Source organism: Sceloporus occidentalis, unplaced genomic scaffold (assembly GCF_023333645.1).
Source record: "Sceloporus occidentalis isolate IW3139 unplaced genomic scaffold, rSceOcc1.0.p SCAF_5, whole genome shotgun sequence".
NCBI lineage: Eukaryota > Metazoa > Chordata > Lepidosauria > Squamata > Phrynosomatidae > Sceloporus > Sceloporus occidentalis.
The window spans coordinates 79,577,416-79,597,274 of NW_028316985.1; the positions used below are offsets into that span (position 1 = coordinate 79,577,416).

At 39.5% G+C, this 19,859-nt stretch overlaps 1 protein-coding gene across 2 annotated transcripts in view; it reads right to left on the reverse strand.

Annotated features, from left to right (window-relative positions):
• Positions 1 to 19,859, reverse strand: part of TBC1D22A (TBC1 domain family member 22A) — a 155,629-nt gene that overhangs the window by 70,281 nt on the left and 65,489 nt on the right. For both annotated transcript variants that reach the window (XM_089524458.1, XM_089524457.1), the window contains exon 8: positions 15,697 to 15,811. In XM_089524458.1, the coding sequence (XP_089380584.1) occupies positions 15,697 to 15,811 (115 nt within the window). The remainder of the gene's footprint in view (positions 1 to 15,696; positions 15,812 to 19,859) is intronic.

The following is a 19,859-nucleotide window of genomic DNA, read 5'->3' on the forward strand; positions in this document are numbered from 1 at the left end:
TGGAACAGACAAACTATGATCCAAAATGCACTGAAGAAATCCAGTTTCAGACTGCTTTAACTGCCCTGACTCAGTGCTGGGGAATCGTGATAACTATAGTTTATCAGGCACCAGAGCTCTCTGACAGAGCTCTCTGACAGTCTCATAAAACAGCAATTCCCAGGATTCCTCACCACTGAGCCAAGGCAGTTAAAGCAGTCTCAAACTGGACTATTTCTGCTGTGTGGTTTGGACCTATATTTTAATTCTAACAATGATTTTCTCAAAGAAGCCAGAAGCTGTGGGAAGGTGACTTCTTTCAATAAATCATAATAAATGGTAATCATAGTTTGCCTGGGCTTGGACACAAACTAACCATGGTTTCTTTAAAACAGAATCAAATACTCCCAGACTCCTTCATGGCAACCAGAAGGGAGGGGAGGGGGACCAAATGGGTCTAACATTTGTGAACAAAATGTTAAATAAGATTTTAGCATTAAACATTAGTCAGACCTTTATCTTATTTTATTACATTTGAAAAATTAATACCACTATAATTGTTTTTATTGTTTTTATTATTACTGTTAACTGTTTAAAAAAACATGTGAAGCACAGTAATTAATAAATAAATTGAATATTCAAGTCAGGAGACACATCGCAATGATTTAAAGACACTGCATTTAAAAGTCACATTTGTAAGCAAAGACATGGACAGTGGAAAATGAGTCTGTCTTGAGTAATGCTACCCAAGTAGTGTTTACTCCTACTGGTATTAAATCTTGTTCTAAGCAAAAGAGAATGAAAGAAAGAAAAGAAAGCATGTGTGGGGAGGAGGAGGAGGAAATAAACAGTTACATTTTGATCCTTCATGTTTTCAAACTATCTTGGGATTTTTAGTCTAATTACAGATCCAAAATCTAACCAGCGTGATTTTGAGATTTTACTATTTCATCCCTTATGCCCATTCTAAAAAATAGTCCTGGAGGATTTCAAACCTCATCTTTTTAATGCTATCTTAGTGGTCCAATAAAGTGGTCCAATAAATATTACCTACCCTAGCTTTTATATTTTATAAAATAAATCTTATTCTTAATATTTTCATGACATGTCTCCAATCCTTTTATTTTTAAAATGAAACTGAAAACCAAGAGTCATTTTAGTACCGCAGAAAGAGAAAACCAATATTTAAAAATTAGATTAAATCTTTTTTACAGAAATTTTCTGACCCAGCTAGTATGATTCAGGATAAAATACTACCATTGTTGATTATCTCTGATAAATAAACATACATACAGGAAAAGTTAAAGAGACTGACAAGATATCAAATGACAGCTGGAGAGCAAACAGAGCAACAAGACTCTGTTGTCAATATGGTTATTAAAATGAGTAAACTTCACTTGAAAGATTATAGTCCAGAAAGCTTTTCTTTCTAAGTAGGTCAAACAGTGCAAAATCACTATTTTTACTGTGAAAGTGTGAAATGAACTGATATCATTTAAGAGAAAACCCTGCCATAAAAATGCCTTTCTAGTGTAAAGAGCACAGCAATTAGTTTGAAAAGCCAATTTTTTACCTACTTCTAATATTTTTAAAACAAGTATGATCTCAACAAGAACGCAAACGAAAATCAACACAGAAGAGTCTCAGTTCTCTTCTCACTACTGATATTGGTCACTGGAGCCATAATGACACAATGTGTTTTCTATTCTCCGAAGGCACTTTCTACAGGAGGTAGAAGCAGTTCTCAAATCTCCAAGTCCAAAAGTTTGAAAGAGAGATTTTCAAAAGGAGTAACTCACCAGAAGAGAGCCAGCATGGCATAGTGGTTTGAATTACAAATCTGGAGACCAGGGTTCAATTCCCACTGATCCATGAAACCCACTGGGTGATGCTGGGCAAGTCACATGCTCTCAGCCTCAGGGGAAGGCAGTATCAAACCACCTCTGAGCAAATCTTGCCAAGAAAACCCCATGATAGGTAGTTCACCTTAGGTTTACTGTACATTGGAAGCAACTTGACGGCTCACAAGATACACACACACACACACACACACACCCCTCACCCAATGGTATTTGTAAAGGCTACAATATTTAGAGTTAACAATAATTACTGAAATATTCCACTAACCTGAGAGTCAGCATGATATAATACTTTGAGCATTGCACTATGACTGTGGAGAACAGGGTTTGAATCCCCACTTGAACAGATCTTGCCAATGATAGGTGATAGGTTTGCCTTAAAAGTCACCATAAGTCAGAAAGGACAGGAAGGCACACAACAACAATCCACTAATTTGGGCAAGCTACAGTAAGTATCTGGGTACTTCCTTTCCAAGGCCAAACCTGAATCACCTTGACAATTAGTGTATATAGCCAAAGCAAAAAAGAGTAGCTGAGTTTGATGAAGAGTTCTAGAAAGTTTCTTGAGTCCTACATACAAAATGGGAGAAACAAGTTTAGTCTGTAATGTGACAGGAAAATAGGAACACAGGAAACTGCTTTTTAGACAAAGTCAAACTAAGTCCACATTTCATCTTTCTGCTTCAAATATCAGCCCTTCTCTGCTTCAAATACAACCTCCACATGCTGGTATTCCCTTCTCTGTTGCCATCTTCCTCTTTCAGTCCCAACCTACTGATCACAGCTTCACTAGTACAGTACAGGCTTCACATTAAATTTTATCATAACCTTACTTGCAGCTGAACATGCCAGGGATCTTCTGTATAAAAGCAGATGATGTGGAAACTTTATTTTCTATGGTATGAGAAAAGGTATATTTGCAGTAAAAAAAAAAAAAATCAATCTAATCTCATTTCCAAAGCCCATCAACAGGAAAGTTATACTCATGTATAGGTTTAGAAATTTTAGTCAGAAATTGAGCCACAGGTCATTGTAAATACTATACTTTAACTCTTACCAAAATAAGGAACCATTCCCTGGTGAAAGGTAAGAGCATAGTCTGTCCTGAAACCACTGACCCCCCCCCCCCCCCACTTTCTCATCCATCCAGCCTTTAGAGTGAGCACAAATAGTTTTATCTGCTGGAATTTTGAAAGCACTTTGGCATTGTTTTTCTTTGCTTCATCCTTTAAATCCTTTGTTACATGCCTCTAAATTTTACTCTCAGCTTATCCACAGGTCGTATCAAAATCCATCATTTTGGCCCCAAAACCTACTCTCAACTTATACATGAAGTTGACTTATAGTTGAGTATATATGGTATTTCCACTCTATTGATCAATAGTGAGCTAAAGCATTTATAGTTTTGGAGGAGGAAGCACAACAGGATCACCAGAGCTACAGAGTAGGTGAAATAAGCTGTTTTAGGGCCAAAACAGATGGCCCTTTTGCGCTGCCTTCTGGGTGGCTTGGGAGCATGGCGTTTACACACTGCATGCTCCGAAGCCACCCAGAAGCCCCCTGGTCATTTACACGGGGGCCAGCTGGGAATTGAACCAACACTCAAACCACTATACCACACTGACTCTCAGCAGCTTTATAGGGTCCCTTAAGATCTACATCTCCATTCCACAGTAAATTCCAGACGGAATTTATATTTCCCCTACAGCAGGGAGGGGCAAAGTCAGATTCATGAGCCACATGTTGCTCTATAGGTGCTCTATGTGGACCATACTGCATTTAAAAAAAAATGTCTATGGGGGACCTGGGAGGATCACATCATCACCTGGGGAAAAGAAACTCCTTGTCACCTTTAGAGAAGAGGTGAGCAACTGTTGGGAGCTAAGGAGCTACTGAGCTGTTTCCTGACACCTATGAAAAGAACTGGTCTCCAGATGGCCCTAAAGTCACTCCAGGGCCTGTAAGTTGAAATATTGCACATTTTTGGCTTCTTCAGGATTTATAGATTCTTTCTAGATCACACAGATTGAAGGATGGCCCCTCCTGAGCCTAACGCTACTCACATATCCAATAACACAAGGCAAGAAGGAGCCATGGTTACATCCACCTGGATCTGTCCCAAATGTGGTCATGCTTCCACATTTTCCTTGCCCCTACAAAATGGGAGGGGGGGTGATGTCACTGTTAACTGGTTTAAGCCAAATGAATCTTTTCCAAAATTAGAAGAGACTTCTAGTCATATCCCAGCTGGAATAAAAGGTCTTAGCTGAGCCTGAAAACACCTGGAGTGTTTCTTTAGTAAATCTAAAGAGATTTCTCCACACAGCCCTAAAAGTCAGAGTGGGGTAGGCATGCATGCATGCGCACATGCACATGGAGTTGTATGGCCTTCCCAGGTCTATTAGGGGCTCTGAGGAAATCTTCAGCACATTTTAAAACAATAGGATTGCTTCTAGGGGCCCTGGGGGCTTTTTTTATTTAAACATGGAGTGGAACATAAGAGAGGTGTACAGTCGCCTCTCCATAATAACTCTGCACAACTACAGAGTAACTTCCACTTTCATTACTTGACATTTAGCAAAATGTACATTTGAATCTGACCAACTGAAATTAACCATTTATTCTATTAATCTTTTTTTAAATGGTTTTAAATGGTTAAATGGTCTTTAATTTTTTTTTAATTATAATTCAAGGCTACTTTTCAATTTTATAGTCTTTCAGAATTTAATACATTAACAGAACAGCACTTGAAAGCATCAATAGCAAATGAATAAATTCCAATGTTAGAAAAATATGTTCTACTGGTTCTACCTTACTTACGTACCAGAAGGTGATGGTCATTTGCCAAAACAAATTAGATCTGTACTTTATTGTTAGAGCATTTACCCTTAGAGTAAAGCACATTCAAGAGGCTTCCAGCTCAAGAAATGCAAATACCTCTTTGCTTATCTATTCTCGAAAATATACAATTAACCATAAATATACTGAGACCAATATTTGAAATATTTGAAAATATGAAGACTGCACATGCCAAAACCTGCAACTCCCTTTAGAATACATTTCTCTCCTCATAATTACATTAATTGAAATTAGCTTTCTATCTCTTTATAATTCTTCAAATTCTGACATCTGAAATATTCCTTTGGCACTTCTTCAGCTCAGTTTTAATGCTGCCACCATTACTCACATGCTTATTTTCATTTGCTCCCATAACACATAATTATTCCAGCCAACACAGAAGACAGAAATTAAACTAAAAAAAATATGCTAACAAATTTTCTTCTTGAACATTAACAGTGCCATTATCAGATGAAACAAAGTTATCTGCAGAAAACACTTGAGTAATACATTATGTTATTTAAACTATTTTAAGCAACTAATTTAATTTAAAACATAATTGCAAAAGATGTAGTTTGCTTTTAAGCATCACAACAAGTGTTTGGTACACCCCATCTAGGACTGTTCCACCTCTAAATGCAGATACCATGGTTGTCTATTCCTCCACTATTTTTTTTTAACAAACCTACACTGTTTCCTGAGAACAGCTTAAAATATTATAATATTTTCTTCCCTTAGGCAGGTTTCCACCTTAATTTATCACTCTTCCTGAGTCCGTAACTTTCAGGGATCTAAAAACTGAAACATATTTACAATAAAATACATTTCCTCCCACTCTATTTCCTTCTATTTCAATAGCAAAGTCCACCAACCTAGTGATCTGCTTTGGTCACACAGCCTCTTTTGTTTTAGATTCACATGGAAATCCATTTATTTCACATTACCAACTGTTTTTAGTACCCAATGAACAACTGGCTATCCCTTTAAAACTGTCTAATGGCCTTCCAACTATAATAATCATGGGCGGGATACAAACCGCCATATAGTACGTATAGGATACGTACTAGGGTTAGGAAGGGGCGGTGCTTCCGCACCCCCTTAACCCTAGTACATATCCTATACGTACAAGACGGCGGCGCCCCTTCCACATGGGCACCGCCATCTTTACGTACTGGACGCATAGCATCCAGATGTGTCGCAGCGCCTATGACGTCGCGAATGCGCCAGCGGCGCTTCGCGACGTCATCAGTGCGCCGCAAGAAGAAGCTCCGAAATGGAGCTTCTTTTTTGCTCCGTGCGGAAGCCGCGCGGTTTGGCTGCTGCAGCTCCCGCGCAGAGCAAACGGCGGTGGCGGGGAAGCGCCGCAAAGCGGCGGTTTGTATCCCGCCATGGTCACTAAGCTGGAGTTTGTCTGAATGCAGACAGATGGCCAAACTAGAAAAATAGCAAAATGAATTCATGCTATAGCTTCCTCTTCTAATTAGAACCCCAATATAGGTGGCTATGTCAAGACTCATCTAACGCTGGATCACAGATAGTACAGATGACTGTCTGCAGACTGTCTCTTGTACAGGAAAAGCAAGCCCATACTACATCACAATATTCATACATATTGTTATCTACTAACCTTAGCTTTAGGTAACATCCTTGTCTTATCCCCCCAAGAGCCATCCCATCATTAAAACTTAACTGTTCACCTCATCTCCACACCAAAATGCTACACAGTTTTGCATTCCTATGGACATTCTCACACTCAGACTGCTATACAGGTCTGTTCCTGAGCTTTCTGCCTAACCCATGGATCTGAAGAAGTAGGCTGAAGTCTATGAAAGCATATGCTACCAACTTCTATCTTACAGTTAGTCTCAAAGGTGCTGCAAGATTCCTTTACATATGAAAGAGAAGGTTAGTTTAGAACTGTTCTCCCTGCAGGTTTTTCATGGGCAAAAAGGAACAGGATAAGAACATTCCCAGCACTGAAGGTGACAAGAAAAAGTGACATCTCCAACACTTAGAGAAGATGCCTAGAATACAGACAATTAACTAGCTCCAATCATATCTGTAGTAGATGGCAGTGCTCTAGGCTACAGTTATAAAGGAGTCACAAACAAAGAACTATTTTAGTCATTCTTCCAAAGATTTGGGTGGAAAGATAAGAGTTAATACCAGAAACAGATCTATCATTTTTTATTTTTTTTGCATTTAGTGATAAATCCCTATAATCTGAGTAAAGCACCACCTTGATCAGACTAAAAAAGAAAGATGCTGGTAATATTGTGAAAGCATCTGAGCAACTGGGGGTTGTTTATTTATTTATTTATTTATTTTATTTCTATACCGCCTTTCAGCCAAAAACGGTTGGGGGGGAGGAGGTAAATTCCTTGGATTGACTGAATGGATGGAAATTGACAAATTAATCCTAAATACCCTGTGTGATAGCACAGACTCTGAAATAAGTGCATAAGCTATAAACAAGCCCACAGAGAAGAACAAGCAACAACCCTATTCATCATAATTTTGTTAATTGGATTTCCTAAAGAGGAGGAGATTTTGGCAACAATGAGAAAAGTGATATCACTCGAATAAAGACATGCCTGACTTTTCATCAATAAGATGTTCCCAGCACTGATTAAGATGCTGTAAACATACAATAAAACACATCTCCATGAGCATTGTAGGGTATAATCAGCAAAAACCTGGCATATTGGCAATATTCTTATAAGAATTTGGACAACTCAAGAGTTCTTCTGCATCAATTTAATTAGTTTTTCCATAGTACAATAACCTGATCTTGTTACTCCCCCTGAAATGGGGGGTGGAGGAAACCAACTACCATATTATCGCATTGCTCAAAACACATGGAATAGGTTTTGAAGATTAATGAAGAAGAACAATGAAATATTCCCAATCAGATGAAAGTATCTGGAAAACAATAGTATATTGCCTTTACATCCACTTTCAGAATATTGTGGCTAACCCATCCAACTGGAACTAGTACATCTAGGCAATAAAGGGAAAGTGGCAGCTCAGATGAACAGGGAGATGGATCATCTTCACAAAGTAGTATTTAAGCAGCTGGTGCTTTTAGGAGCACTTCTGATGTCACAGACTTTCAAAAGTAATCCCTTGATGGCTTTTGCAGTGTAGCTGGAGATTAGTCATGCAAGCATCTTCTCAGCAGCAGTTTTCCTCTGAGCTCCATGTAATGTTTCTGCCTAGAGGTGCTGGCATGATAAGTTATAAAAAAGGTCCATTAACAATGGTATAATATTGTTATCTGGAATCTGAGAACTGTATTTACCCTTGTGGTGTTGCTTTTAAAAGACATGTGATGTTAACACGAGGATGAGAACTTTTGGTAAAGTGTCAAATATGAGGGGAAAACAGAATAATGTTGTTTATTTATTTATTTACTACCAAATGAAAGACCTTCTTCAAATAAACTCTTCCAGCAGCTTAGGTCACTTTGGCTTGGGCCTCTCAAATTTATAAACAAAAACTATTGAGTTACAAACTGAAATTCCATGCTTACTTTATTTCCATTAATGTCAATAGATTTTATTGTTGAACTGAACTGTTGCATTTGTTTATAAGCGGCTCTGAGAACTTCTCATACGATAGAGTTTCTATACAAGAATAAACAAACATATTTTCACTATACTGTCCTTTTTTTAATGGGCCTGAAAAAAGATTGTAATGAGGCAACATCTGGCATACAGCTGTCATAGTGATCCACCCATTCACAGCAAACTTACAGTATTAGGCATTAAAATGAGACGAGGGTACTTCAAGAATTTTTGGAATTCACATCCACAGTTCACTTGGTGATGCTTCCTAACACAACCACATTCGTAAAACCTATTTTAAAGATAACAAAGGAATTGCTTCAAGTGCTCTCTAACTTCTCCATTTTGACACTAGAGCAATAAAACCACCCTTTTAAAATGGCAGCTACGTCAGCATCTTTTTTATTAGCAACAATGCACTGTCCTTTCATAACCTCCCATGCATCATGTTCACAACAGGGCTGTCAAAAACCATTTCAATGAAAGCACTGAAAGAACATAACGAGGCACACTGATCAAGAGTGTCATTTGGAACAAAGTACTTTTGTGAAGGCCACAACAGCAATATAAATATGTTTACTGAATTCTTATAAGACACAAACAGAAAATTTAGTATACCTGTGTATTTAAATCCTCTCAGCACACAATACATCCATAGGCTCTAATCCTTCTGTAAAGTGTAAGTCCAGTTTTCTCTTCAGATGTTAGTGGAGGATGTTTCAGTTCAAACTATCCCTCTACAGTTTCATGTGAACCTGACAGAACTGCCATGGAAAGAAGCTGTTGTCCCAGAAGAGCTGTGTTCCCAGACAAGTCTCATAGATGCTATAGATTACATTCATTAGAAAACAGAATATGCTGCTGCAGCTTTTGAAATTATTCCCATTGGTAGTAAAAACTTGCTTTGGACAATGCACCTTGCAGTATATTCCTTCCAAAGATAAACCAATTACTTTAGCTTCCTGAATGCCTGCCACCAACATTTGGCCTGGTTCAAATGTTTTGTTAAAACCCGCATGATGCAACACAGACATCCCCAAGAAATCATTTTTTTCCCCAGAATATATGTATCCCAACTCCCAAAGAAACATGGAAAAGCCTGACTCATTGCTCATGGAAGGTTGTACCCATATGCATTCAACATTATCAAAAAAGTAAGTTCTTTGCTGGCTGATATGACTGTAACCAAAAACAAGAAACAATAACTGCCAGGGAAAAACAAACACTTCTTTAAGGTGTCACAGTAAGTGGTGTATATAGCTAACACTAAGATTAGCATCTTGAAAATATCTACAGTGACAGCTATGACCAGTAACATAATGTAGTTGTATTGAATTATATTGACTTGGCAAGTACAAGCAAACCACAAAGCATATGTACATTTTAGACTAGGACTCTCAATTTCAAACACTGTATATTATCTTTCTGAGTCAGATATGACTTGAAGGCACACAAGGAAAACAAATATTTCCTTACAAAGCTCACACAATTTATTTTTTACTATAGAAACTTATATTCTGCTCAGGTACCTGGTTGTATAACTTCATAAGAATGTTAATAAAGGCCCGGTATAGACTGGCGCTATGCGTTGGCCTGAGGCTGATTTTAGGGCTCGGGAGAGCAGAGCGTCCACACACTCCCGAGCCCTACTGTGCACCACCAGCACCATCATAACTCGCCCCTGATCATATGGGGCAGCCATGATGATGTATATGCGGAACAGCGTCCAAATGGTGCCACGTGTATGTCATCGGTGCACACGAGGGCTCCAATGGTGCGCCGCATAAGCCCAAAAAAGAACCCGCCAGGAGCAGGTTCTTTTTAGGGCTCCTGGAGGCCGCACCGTTTGGTTGCTGCGGCCTCCATCAGGGGCAGAAAAGGGCAGCGCCTCACTGTTCTTTTCTCCCCATCTGTCGAGCCTCAAGGTAACCAATTACAGCCAATAGAGTAACTTTTAAATGCTTAAACGTTTCACCAGAAGATTTGCCAGCAGAAGATAATTTTAAAATAGAGTTTTACACAATTTCCATGTAGCACAGAAAGGAATAGGAGAGGCTCTAATGTGCAAAGTCCATAAAATCCATAAGATGAACACACTACTGGTAAAGGTCTCTTCTACATAGGCATCCTTCTTATATCTTAAAGCAGGAACAGGGACACCTTGTCAGAGAATATGCATGTTAGATCTGAGGATATGAGGATTAAACAGAATATTATTTGGACACTGAACAGAGACTTTTATTTTAAACGTACATATTTAAAAGCTTCAGTATTCTTAGATTGGTTTCTCCACCATATTCCAGTGCATCCCTTCAAGAAACAAAGGAGCAATTCTACTCATGGGCACCAACCCTTTTCCCCAGTGAGAAACAGCAGGAACATGTCTCTTAGTTTTCACCCAACCTTTTTCATGATTATCCTTTACAAGTATGTTGTCATAAATACAGCAGGACTGAATCAAATAGTCAGGGATCATCACTTTAGTGAATTACTTTAACCACTAGGTAAAGTAAAAGGACACAATATACAGTATTTCACAATACAATAATCACTGTGAATACATTTGCAAGGTAATAACTATTTGTTAAATATATCTGAAAATTTTTGCAGTGAAACGAGTCATACATTTTGTATTCGATTAATTTTATTCCCAAGAATTTTATACTTTGAATTTTTTTATTTTATTTAAGTTTTTTGACTTGTCTAAAATGACAAACTACCCACATCATCCAAACACTGTTGTTGCCATCATCATCATCATCATCATCATCATCATCATCATCATCATCATCATCATCATCATCTCCCTCTTTTCCCCCAAGACCAGGAATAAGCTGGACTCAAGGTGGCTTACACACTACAAGAATTAAAATTAAAAACATACCAAAAAGGTCAGAATTACAACCAAATTAAGCTATTAACTACCATAAAAACACACATTCTAAGAAAGATTGTTAAAAGTTAAACAACGCAATTTTAAAAACATAGCTCTTACAGCCCTGTTTTTAAAAGACTTCTATTCTAAAAGCCCAACTGAGGTCCAAAACACACCGCAAGAATAATCCAGTTTGAGAATGCTTTAACAGCTCTGGCTCAATGCTAAGGAATTCTGGGAACTGAAGCTTTGTGAGATGCATTGAGCTTCTCCATCTTCTGCTTCCAATCATGTTGTCTATTTGATTTTTACGTTGGCTGTCAGGTGATGTCCATGTATATAGTCATCTCTTTGGTTGTTTGAAGAATGTATTTGTGATGGGGGGAAAATTGGTAGCCTCACAAAATTCAATCAGCTGCTCTCTTGCTTCATTTCTTGAACTTTAAGGAAGTATTTCTACCATCTTTGATTCTGCTGTGTTTCCTACTTTTGCATTTGGCCATACTTTGTATCAGGAAAAACCTTTGCATTCTGAAATACTAAATCCACAAGCAGTGATACCTTTTTTTGGTCCAGCTCCAAAGTATAAGATATGCTGAAGTATAAGATAAAAATGGTTATAAAAGTATAAGATAAATCTTATTCTCCTAAGTATAAGATAAAAATGGTATTGCTGCTTGTGGATTTGGGGTTTTATTGAATTTTGCTACATGGCCAATATAGTTCTGAATATATTTTATTACATTCTCAAATACCTTTAATCTTTGTAGTATATCCTTTGTTTTTGCTATGTCTCTCTCTCTATGATTTCACCCCATTTCTTCTTAAATCTTCATTTCTGGAGTAAAACACTATGAAATAATTTGAGTCAGACTCAAAATGCTCCATTCCTGTCCACTTTAACTTGCTCACCCCCAAGTACTGCTATGTTTTCACATTCCATTTCTTGTTTTATTATGTTTAGCTTCCTCTGATTCATGTTACTCACATTCCATGTTCCTATAATAAGAGTTGTGCAGCTTCCAACCTTGCTTTCAGCTCTGAGCATGTCAACAGCTGAACATCCTTTTGGCATCAGTCCAGTTGCATCATTAGCAACAGTTTTGGTCATAGATGTCCTCTTCTGTACCCCATAGTTCATTGAATTCAACATGACCTGGGAGTCTCATCTTCTGGTACCAACTTGTATTTCATTCTGGATTGTCTCATCAAAGGGGTTTCAATTTAAAAAAAAAATCAAAAGGGATTTACCATGTATTATTCTGTGCAATACTAGCAAATGTTAGCTACAGTGTAACTGTTGTTTAAAAGATCCTTCACCAGATTCCCATTACAGCTGCTGCCTAGTAGCTGTTCATGCCTGGTATGGACAAGATGTACATTTTTGCAAAATAATGTGTTTGACCACTAGTTTTGCTCATAAGATCCATAGTCTGTGCTTTCTCGTATGGGAAGAGCTAGTTTCTCTCATGTGTTCAGTAATTCATATAAACAATTGTACATGTAAAGGAAGAACCTCAATCGGAGAGAAGAATCCTATCTCCAAACCAGTATACACAACAAAGGAAGGATATAAAGTACTGGACTACTCTCACATGCAAAGGAAAAGTATAACACAGTTTATATACCTAGTTTAAAAAAACCCAGAAAACCTCCTGACTGCAAATTGCAAAGTCAAACAATTATGCTAAATTCTATAACGATTTAACAGACCAGTCAACTTGGTACATGAAAAACGGAAAGCAATCAAGTTCAAATTAAATGCAAATAGTTACAAGGTCAGCTTCATAAAAATCTAATGTATCAAACACTGTAACTGTTACAGCTTTACTTCCTGTGAATGTCATCCCATTTTAATTTACACTCCAATAATTGGCATATATGAAAACGATGTCTACATTACTGAAATACATCTAAGTAAATTCAGTTCATTACTGCTTTGCTATATCCAATGGGCTAATGTAAATTTACTTATCATGAGAGTATTCTAATTAGAATTAAATAATAATTAACAGAACAGTTTGATCAGTGGTGACTATATTCTCAAACACACCAAAATTCTCATTTATCAGTGGGGAATTTGAAAATCCATTAACCTATTATTGTTACATTGTCTGATTCCTATATTATGAGAGACAGTCAAAACATTACAAAACATGGAAATTAGTATATTGTTTCATGTTTGAAGGAATAGGAAATAGTAGGTGGCATATGAAAAAATTGTGGAAGGAAACGGGTTAGAGTTAGTGTGCGGAATGGCTAACAGTAGTTCTCTTGGATAACAGTAGTCACCACCTGGCTGTCCTGAAATTTCTAAACATTTATAATCAATTTATGAAAGTATGTTAACTATTTAGACCAAACTACCACTGCATTCTTAAAGGACAATAATGATTTAAAGTATCAGTGAAGGCAATAGTCAGTACACTTTGGTAAAAAATGAAGTAGGGTATTTTATTATATCTCTAAATTTTGAAGAACTCAGAGCAGCACTTTAGCCTCGATATTGCTATATTAGAAAGGCTAAACTGAGAAATAGTGACTTGTCCAAGGTCCCACAGGGAGCTTTATTACCGAGCAGGAATTTAAACTGGGCTTCTCATAACCAAATACAATAGATTGGCATATTAACATAAATGGTATTTACCTGAAAAACTGTTAACGTAACTACAGTTGCCCCTCCTAACTCATGGATCCATGACCTTGAACATCCGCAGAGGGGAGACCTCAGCTATTTTTAATGGGGCATGCCCCACATGCACAGGTGCACACACAGGCACATGGCCCTTTCAAGCCTATGGGGGTTGAATATGCGCAAGCCTCTGTTTTCATGGGGGGTGGGGTCTGGAACGGATCCCCCATGAAAATGGAGCGCCAACTGTAGAAAGTTCTGAGGTTTACTAATGTAGTGCAGATAAAATCTTAACTCATACAAAAGAGGTCTTTCCTTTCAGATTCAGAAAACTGATAGAAAATACACACATAATGTTTTGACCAAAACCCTTGCAATTATTTATGCCACTTGCGGGGTCAGCACTGCCATACTAGGACACCAATTTGGCTTGGCATTGTCTCTTCCCTCGTCCTATCCTCAGGAACCTTTTATCAAGGCTCCTTGCCAACATGTTGCTTCCCATATCAGTAGCTGCTTGAAACAGCTATAGAAACTGCTCCACAAACAACTTCCTCTGTGTCACCATGCAGTGGCCAATTTCTTAAGAGTAGGTCTGACATTAAAACAACCAAATTTGCATGCCATGTGCAGTCACACTTGCAATCAGCTACAGTTCTATAATTTCAGTATATTCTCCTCATAAGCAGGCTTCATAAAGTTCTGCCTAGTGCTGAAGAAAATAAATCTTTCTTGCTTCTATGGTTGTTTAGCAAAATGTGCAACACTAGAAGGTCTACACTCCATCTCTAGAGAATTCTAGAACAAATGTAAATATTAGGCCTACTTTTAGTTTCCCATTTAACACTTAATAATTAGTCTGTCCAAACAGGTAGATCTACTTTGTCTCTAGTGACCAGAAAAGAGCATCTGAGATTATTACACCAAACCTATGGAAACTTATGGCAGTTATGCAATACAGAACATAATGAATGACTAGCTTTTAATAAACAGATCCTCTGATATATACTTTACTACAAAAGAGAAAACAACAACAATAATTCATTTTCTAAGGGTAACTCAGTAACAACCTTTCAATGACACTGTCACTAATTACAAGTGGTGCACTATGTTGATGGTAAATTTCAGAAAATACAACAAACTCACTTAGGACTCGTAATTTAAACTGCTGGTGGAGTACTTAAGACAAACGTATTTACTATATTAATTAAATGGTCTATTTAACATGGAATATCAATTCTCTAATCACATCTCATTTAAACTTATTTCAATTAACAAACTCTAAAGTATACCAGCACAGATCCTACTGTTCTAGGACCATTAGGAACATTTTCATTATCTGTCACAGATGAGGGCATAAGAATCTGTAAGTGCTCTCTAGAGTAGCCCCCTATCCTACTTAAAAGATTATTAGGGGAGAAAGCAACAGCAATTCTAATTACTTGATCAGTATAGGGAAAAAGAACTTCCTATGAACTGAAGCAAAGCAAAAGAGAGGTCTCCATGCCAGTTCATAAATGGATAGTCTATCATTCACTCAAGGGTAATCTATGCTGTAATAAATCGAATCAGTCTAATTTGCTGTATTGATGAAGCAAAGGAAATTACAGAAAAAAGTACAACATGGTAAGAAGAAGGATGGAAGCTAGTGACAAACTGACTATAGCTGTAAGAATCCATAAAACATCATACTTGACAAGCATGGCTCTTTTACCCCAATTTAAAATGTTTTGAAACATTTTTAATCTTTAACAATCTAACTGATAAGGCTGTTTGTCATTACTGGTATACACTGGCATATACTTGATCCTTTGGGAAAAGGCAAGATATAAATAAATTGTTGTTGTTGTTATTATTATTATTAATATTATTAATAGATCTAACTTGCAAAAATAGGCAATTTAAATTATCATGTTACAGCAATGTTCATATTGTAGTTTTTCTTACCTGTATATTCACAAGTGAAGACAACAAAAAATGGAGTAACAAGATCATTAATGCCTTGGACATATCCACTGGCTGGATGACGTATTGCCCAGATAAACAAAATTCTTTCAAAGATCTGTGGGGAAAATGTAATGAACCACAAACCAATGAGAGCAGAATCAATAAAACTTTGAATAACAAAGTAAGTGTTCATCAGCAAATGTAATTATTAGACACTGTTAATGCAATTTCTCAGTAATTTAAAGACAACATTCATGAAATATGAGTACCACGGCAAAGTCAAATTGGTCTACAAGTTATAAACTGGGGGGGGAAATGGAACATTTGCAAAAAACAAAAAGTATTTTTTTCCTTCTTACATGTTATGGTCAAGATCTAAGTTTCCAAGAGTTTCCCTCTTTAAAAGCAGGCTCTTATGGTCTTTAAAATGAATTTTGAAACTTTCAAAAATGTTGGCTTTTTCAATATCTTTGAAGTGAACTATGAAACTTCCCATGGTTCGAACCACAGGTTGCCATTTAGCAGAGGGAATCACAGAGTCACCAGAGTTGTAGTCCAACACTCAAACTACTATGTCACATTGGCTTTATTTGTAATGTCTACAAACAGGTTTTCTATAAAAGAGATTTATTCACATCTCAAGTATATACAGTGTGCCCGCGTCATACGTGGGCGCACTTTACGCATACGGATCCCCAGCGTGCACGGATCCCCCATGTAAGGGAAGAGCATCCTGTACACAATGAAAATTACACTGGTGCAAGAAGGGTGGAATTCACCAAGGAGACTCTGGTTGTTTGCCAGCTATGGGACAGAGAGGAATGAAGTGGTGTAGCTATGAGTGGAGGCAAAATCAGGAGACTACAAATAAGAATTCTGCCTCTCATTAAAAAAATGTCCCTCGGTCCCCAAATATCTAGAATTCCAGAGTGTGAAAAAATGAAAATCATCCATACCAAGAACTCGTATATGTGCTCACATTTCCTTGGTAAGTCAAAGGCTTTCATGGCCGGCATCCATAGTTTTTTGTGGGTTTTTCGGGCTATATGGCCATGTTCTAGAAGGGTTTCTTCCTGACGTTTCACCAGCATCTGTGGCTGGCATCTTCACCCACAAAAACCCACAAAAAACTATTTCCTTGATAATTTAGGCATACTTTCCTCTGGATGCCAAAACTCTATTTCTAAATGCTCAAACTAAGTTTCAAATTACTACAATAGTAGAAATATGGGGACTGAAAGAAAGCTTCATGGAGGGAGGCAGAATTCATATGGAAAGGTGGCACCCACATTCCCCGACCCCCATAGTTTCACCCTTGGTGGGGAGAGAAATCATTGTTATTTCTGATCAGCGAAAACAACAAGGTAGGTGTCATTTGAGAGCATTTTCTAGCTCCACCCCCCTTTGCAAAAGGGAGAAGAACTCAAGTGAGGATCCCAGACCAAGCACTGAAAATAACTTTGGCTGATTACCCCATGGCTCTGAGAAAACCCTGGGAAGGGGAGTCAGATAGTCTACCCTATCATGGTTCCCAACATCTGTAATGGAAGGAGAGGCAGGCTAGAAACTGTATGATCATGATGATACATCCTGTAAGAGAGTATGGAATATGGCTTCCAACCCAGAAAAACTTCAACTTTACTTATGGCTGAAGTTTCTAACACTTGTTTTCTGCACAGTAAGAAACTTGGGAACAAATTAAATAGCTCCTACTAAGCTAAAGGCCATTCTGTGCAGCTTATTGTGCAATAAATTCACTTTTGTTGTGCAGTCTCCAAGCTGTGATTCTGCTGAGGGATACTGCATTTACTAAACTCAAACTCAGTATTTTGCACCCAGGGAAGATGTAATATTTTCAACAGATAGTTTATTCATTGCTATGCTGCAGAATATGGTCATGTGTATGGGGGGGGGGGGGCTGGTGTGTAAAAAGTTTCAATCTTCTACTGAGATTGGGGAAGATATCATCTTAACCACAGGGCAGTGTTTGGAAAGAACGACTACAATGACATGCTGAAGCCATCCGTAACTGAGCAGTGGTGGGATGATGTTCTGGGATGTTCAGTTATGGCTTCAGCTTGCCATTACATTCATTCTTTTTCCAGTAATTTCCCAACCTCTGTGGCATTCCCTTGTGCAGTAATATGCAGCCCTAACCCCATCCCGTTCTGTGCGCGCCCCCATTTTGGAACCCAACAGGCCTGTTTCAGGGCCCATGCAATAAACTTCCGTGTGTGAAAGGGGGAATTCCCTTCTCGATCAGATATTAAAATCTTCTCTCCTCACCAAACACCCCATTTAACTCCACTTCCCTCCCTTCCCAATCCAATGTTAAAACCTTCTCCTCTAGCACCAGGGAAGTGTTTGATGGTTGGGAGATGTCCAGGGAAGGAGAAGGAGGGAGGAAAGTGGTGTTTTCTTTTTCTTTTGTTTATCTCCTTTATTACATGTCCCTAAGTTTTATCTTCAGTTTATCCATGGGTCATACCATAATCCATTATTTTGGCCCTAAAATCTACCCTCAACTTATACATGAGGCCGACGTGTATATGAGTATATATGGTAGATCTGAAAAAATATTTTTGATCAAGGTAAAGTTATTTATAGTGCAATCTGACACAAAAAAGATTGCATGTACAGCACTGTGTAAATTTACAGCGCTTCATAAATAAAGGTTAATAATAATAATAATAATAATAATAATAATGTTTATTCAGCTGTAAGTTATGCTGAAATCAATGGGATTTATATATTTATAGGACTGCAGCATTCATAACATGAATAAGGAAGAAAATCTTTCCCAACAGAAAAAAAAAGTCAATCTTTTGTATTAAATCACAGCTATCTCCATTTAGACTTAAGAAGAGGGACAGTTTATACCGGGGTCGGCAACCTCCGGCCCACGGGCCGGATGCGACCAGCGGAGGCCTGGCAACCGGCCCCTGGCTGCTATTGCCGCCGCCACCGCGGCCGCCCGTCACGGCTTTTCGCCGCTCTGGGCGCCGCCATTTTGGGCGGCAAAATGGCAACAAAGTCTCACGCAACCTTCCCTGAGGTTGCGCGAGACTTCGCCGTCATTTTGGGCAAAAAAATGGCGGCGCCCATAGCAGCCTCTGGGGTTATGGGAGCCGCCATTTTTTTGCCCAAAATGGCGGGGGAGGTCACGCGAGACTTCACCGCCATTTTGCCGCCCAAAATGGCAGCACCCAGAGCGGCGAAAAGCCGCGATGGGTGGCCGTGGCGGCAGCGGCGGCGGGCCTCTAGGAGGCCTGCTGCCGTCTCTGGGGACATCCAGGAGGGCTCCGAGGGCGGCAGGGGGCCTCTGGGGGGCCCTTTGCCGTCTCTGGGGCCCTCCAGGAGGGCTCCGAGGGCGGCAGGGGGCCTCTGGGGGGCCCTTTGCCGTCGCTAGGGCCCTCTAGGAGGGCTCCGAGGGCGGCAAGGGGCCTCTGGGGGGCCCTTTGCTGTCGCTGGGGCCCTCCAGGAGGGCTCCGAGGGCGGCAGGGGGCCTCTGGGAGGCCCAGTGCCATCGCTGGGGCCCTCCAGGGGGCCCTCCAGCACTGGCAGGCCCCCCAGCTTTTTTGCTGGTCTCTGACGGGGCCTGGGGCCCTGTCAGGGGCCAGAAAAGATGGGGAGGCCTGGCCCCCGGAGGGTGGAAGCTCCGCCCCCGGCATGCGGCCCCGCTCCTGGAGGGTGGAAGCTCCACCCCCTGGCACGCGGCCCCGCCCCGGAGGGTGGAAGCTCCACCCCCGGCATGCGGCCCCGCTCCTGGAAGGTGGAAGCTCCACCCCCTGGCACACGGCCCCGCCCCGGAGGGTGGAGGCTCCACCCCCGGCATGCAGCCCCGCCCCGGAGGGTGGAAGCTCCACCCCTGGCACGTGGCCCCGCCCCAGAGGGTTGAAGCTCTACCCCCAGCTTCAGCCCCCCAGTCGCCTGAGGGACAGCAACCCGGCCCCCGGCTCAAAACGATTGCCTACCCCTGGTTTATATTGTTAAGGAAAAAGCAACATGGGCTATACAGTGATAGAAATAAAACATGTATGTGAGAGTCACTATGACTAAGCAAAAGCAATTAAGAAGCCACACAGGTGTTAAAGCTAATGTAATTAGCAAGTCCTAAATGCCAAGGACAGAAATGTAGAGTGTATAATTGAAAACACCTGAGA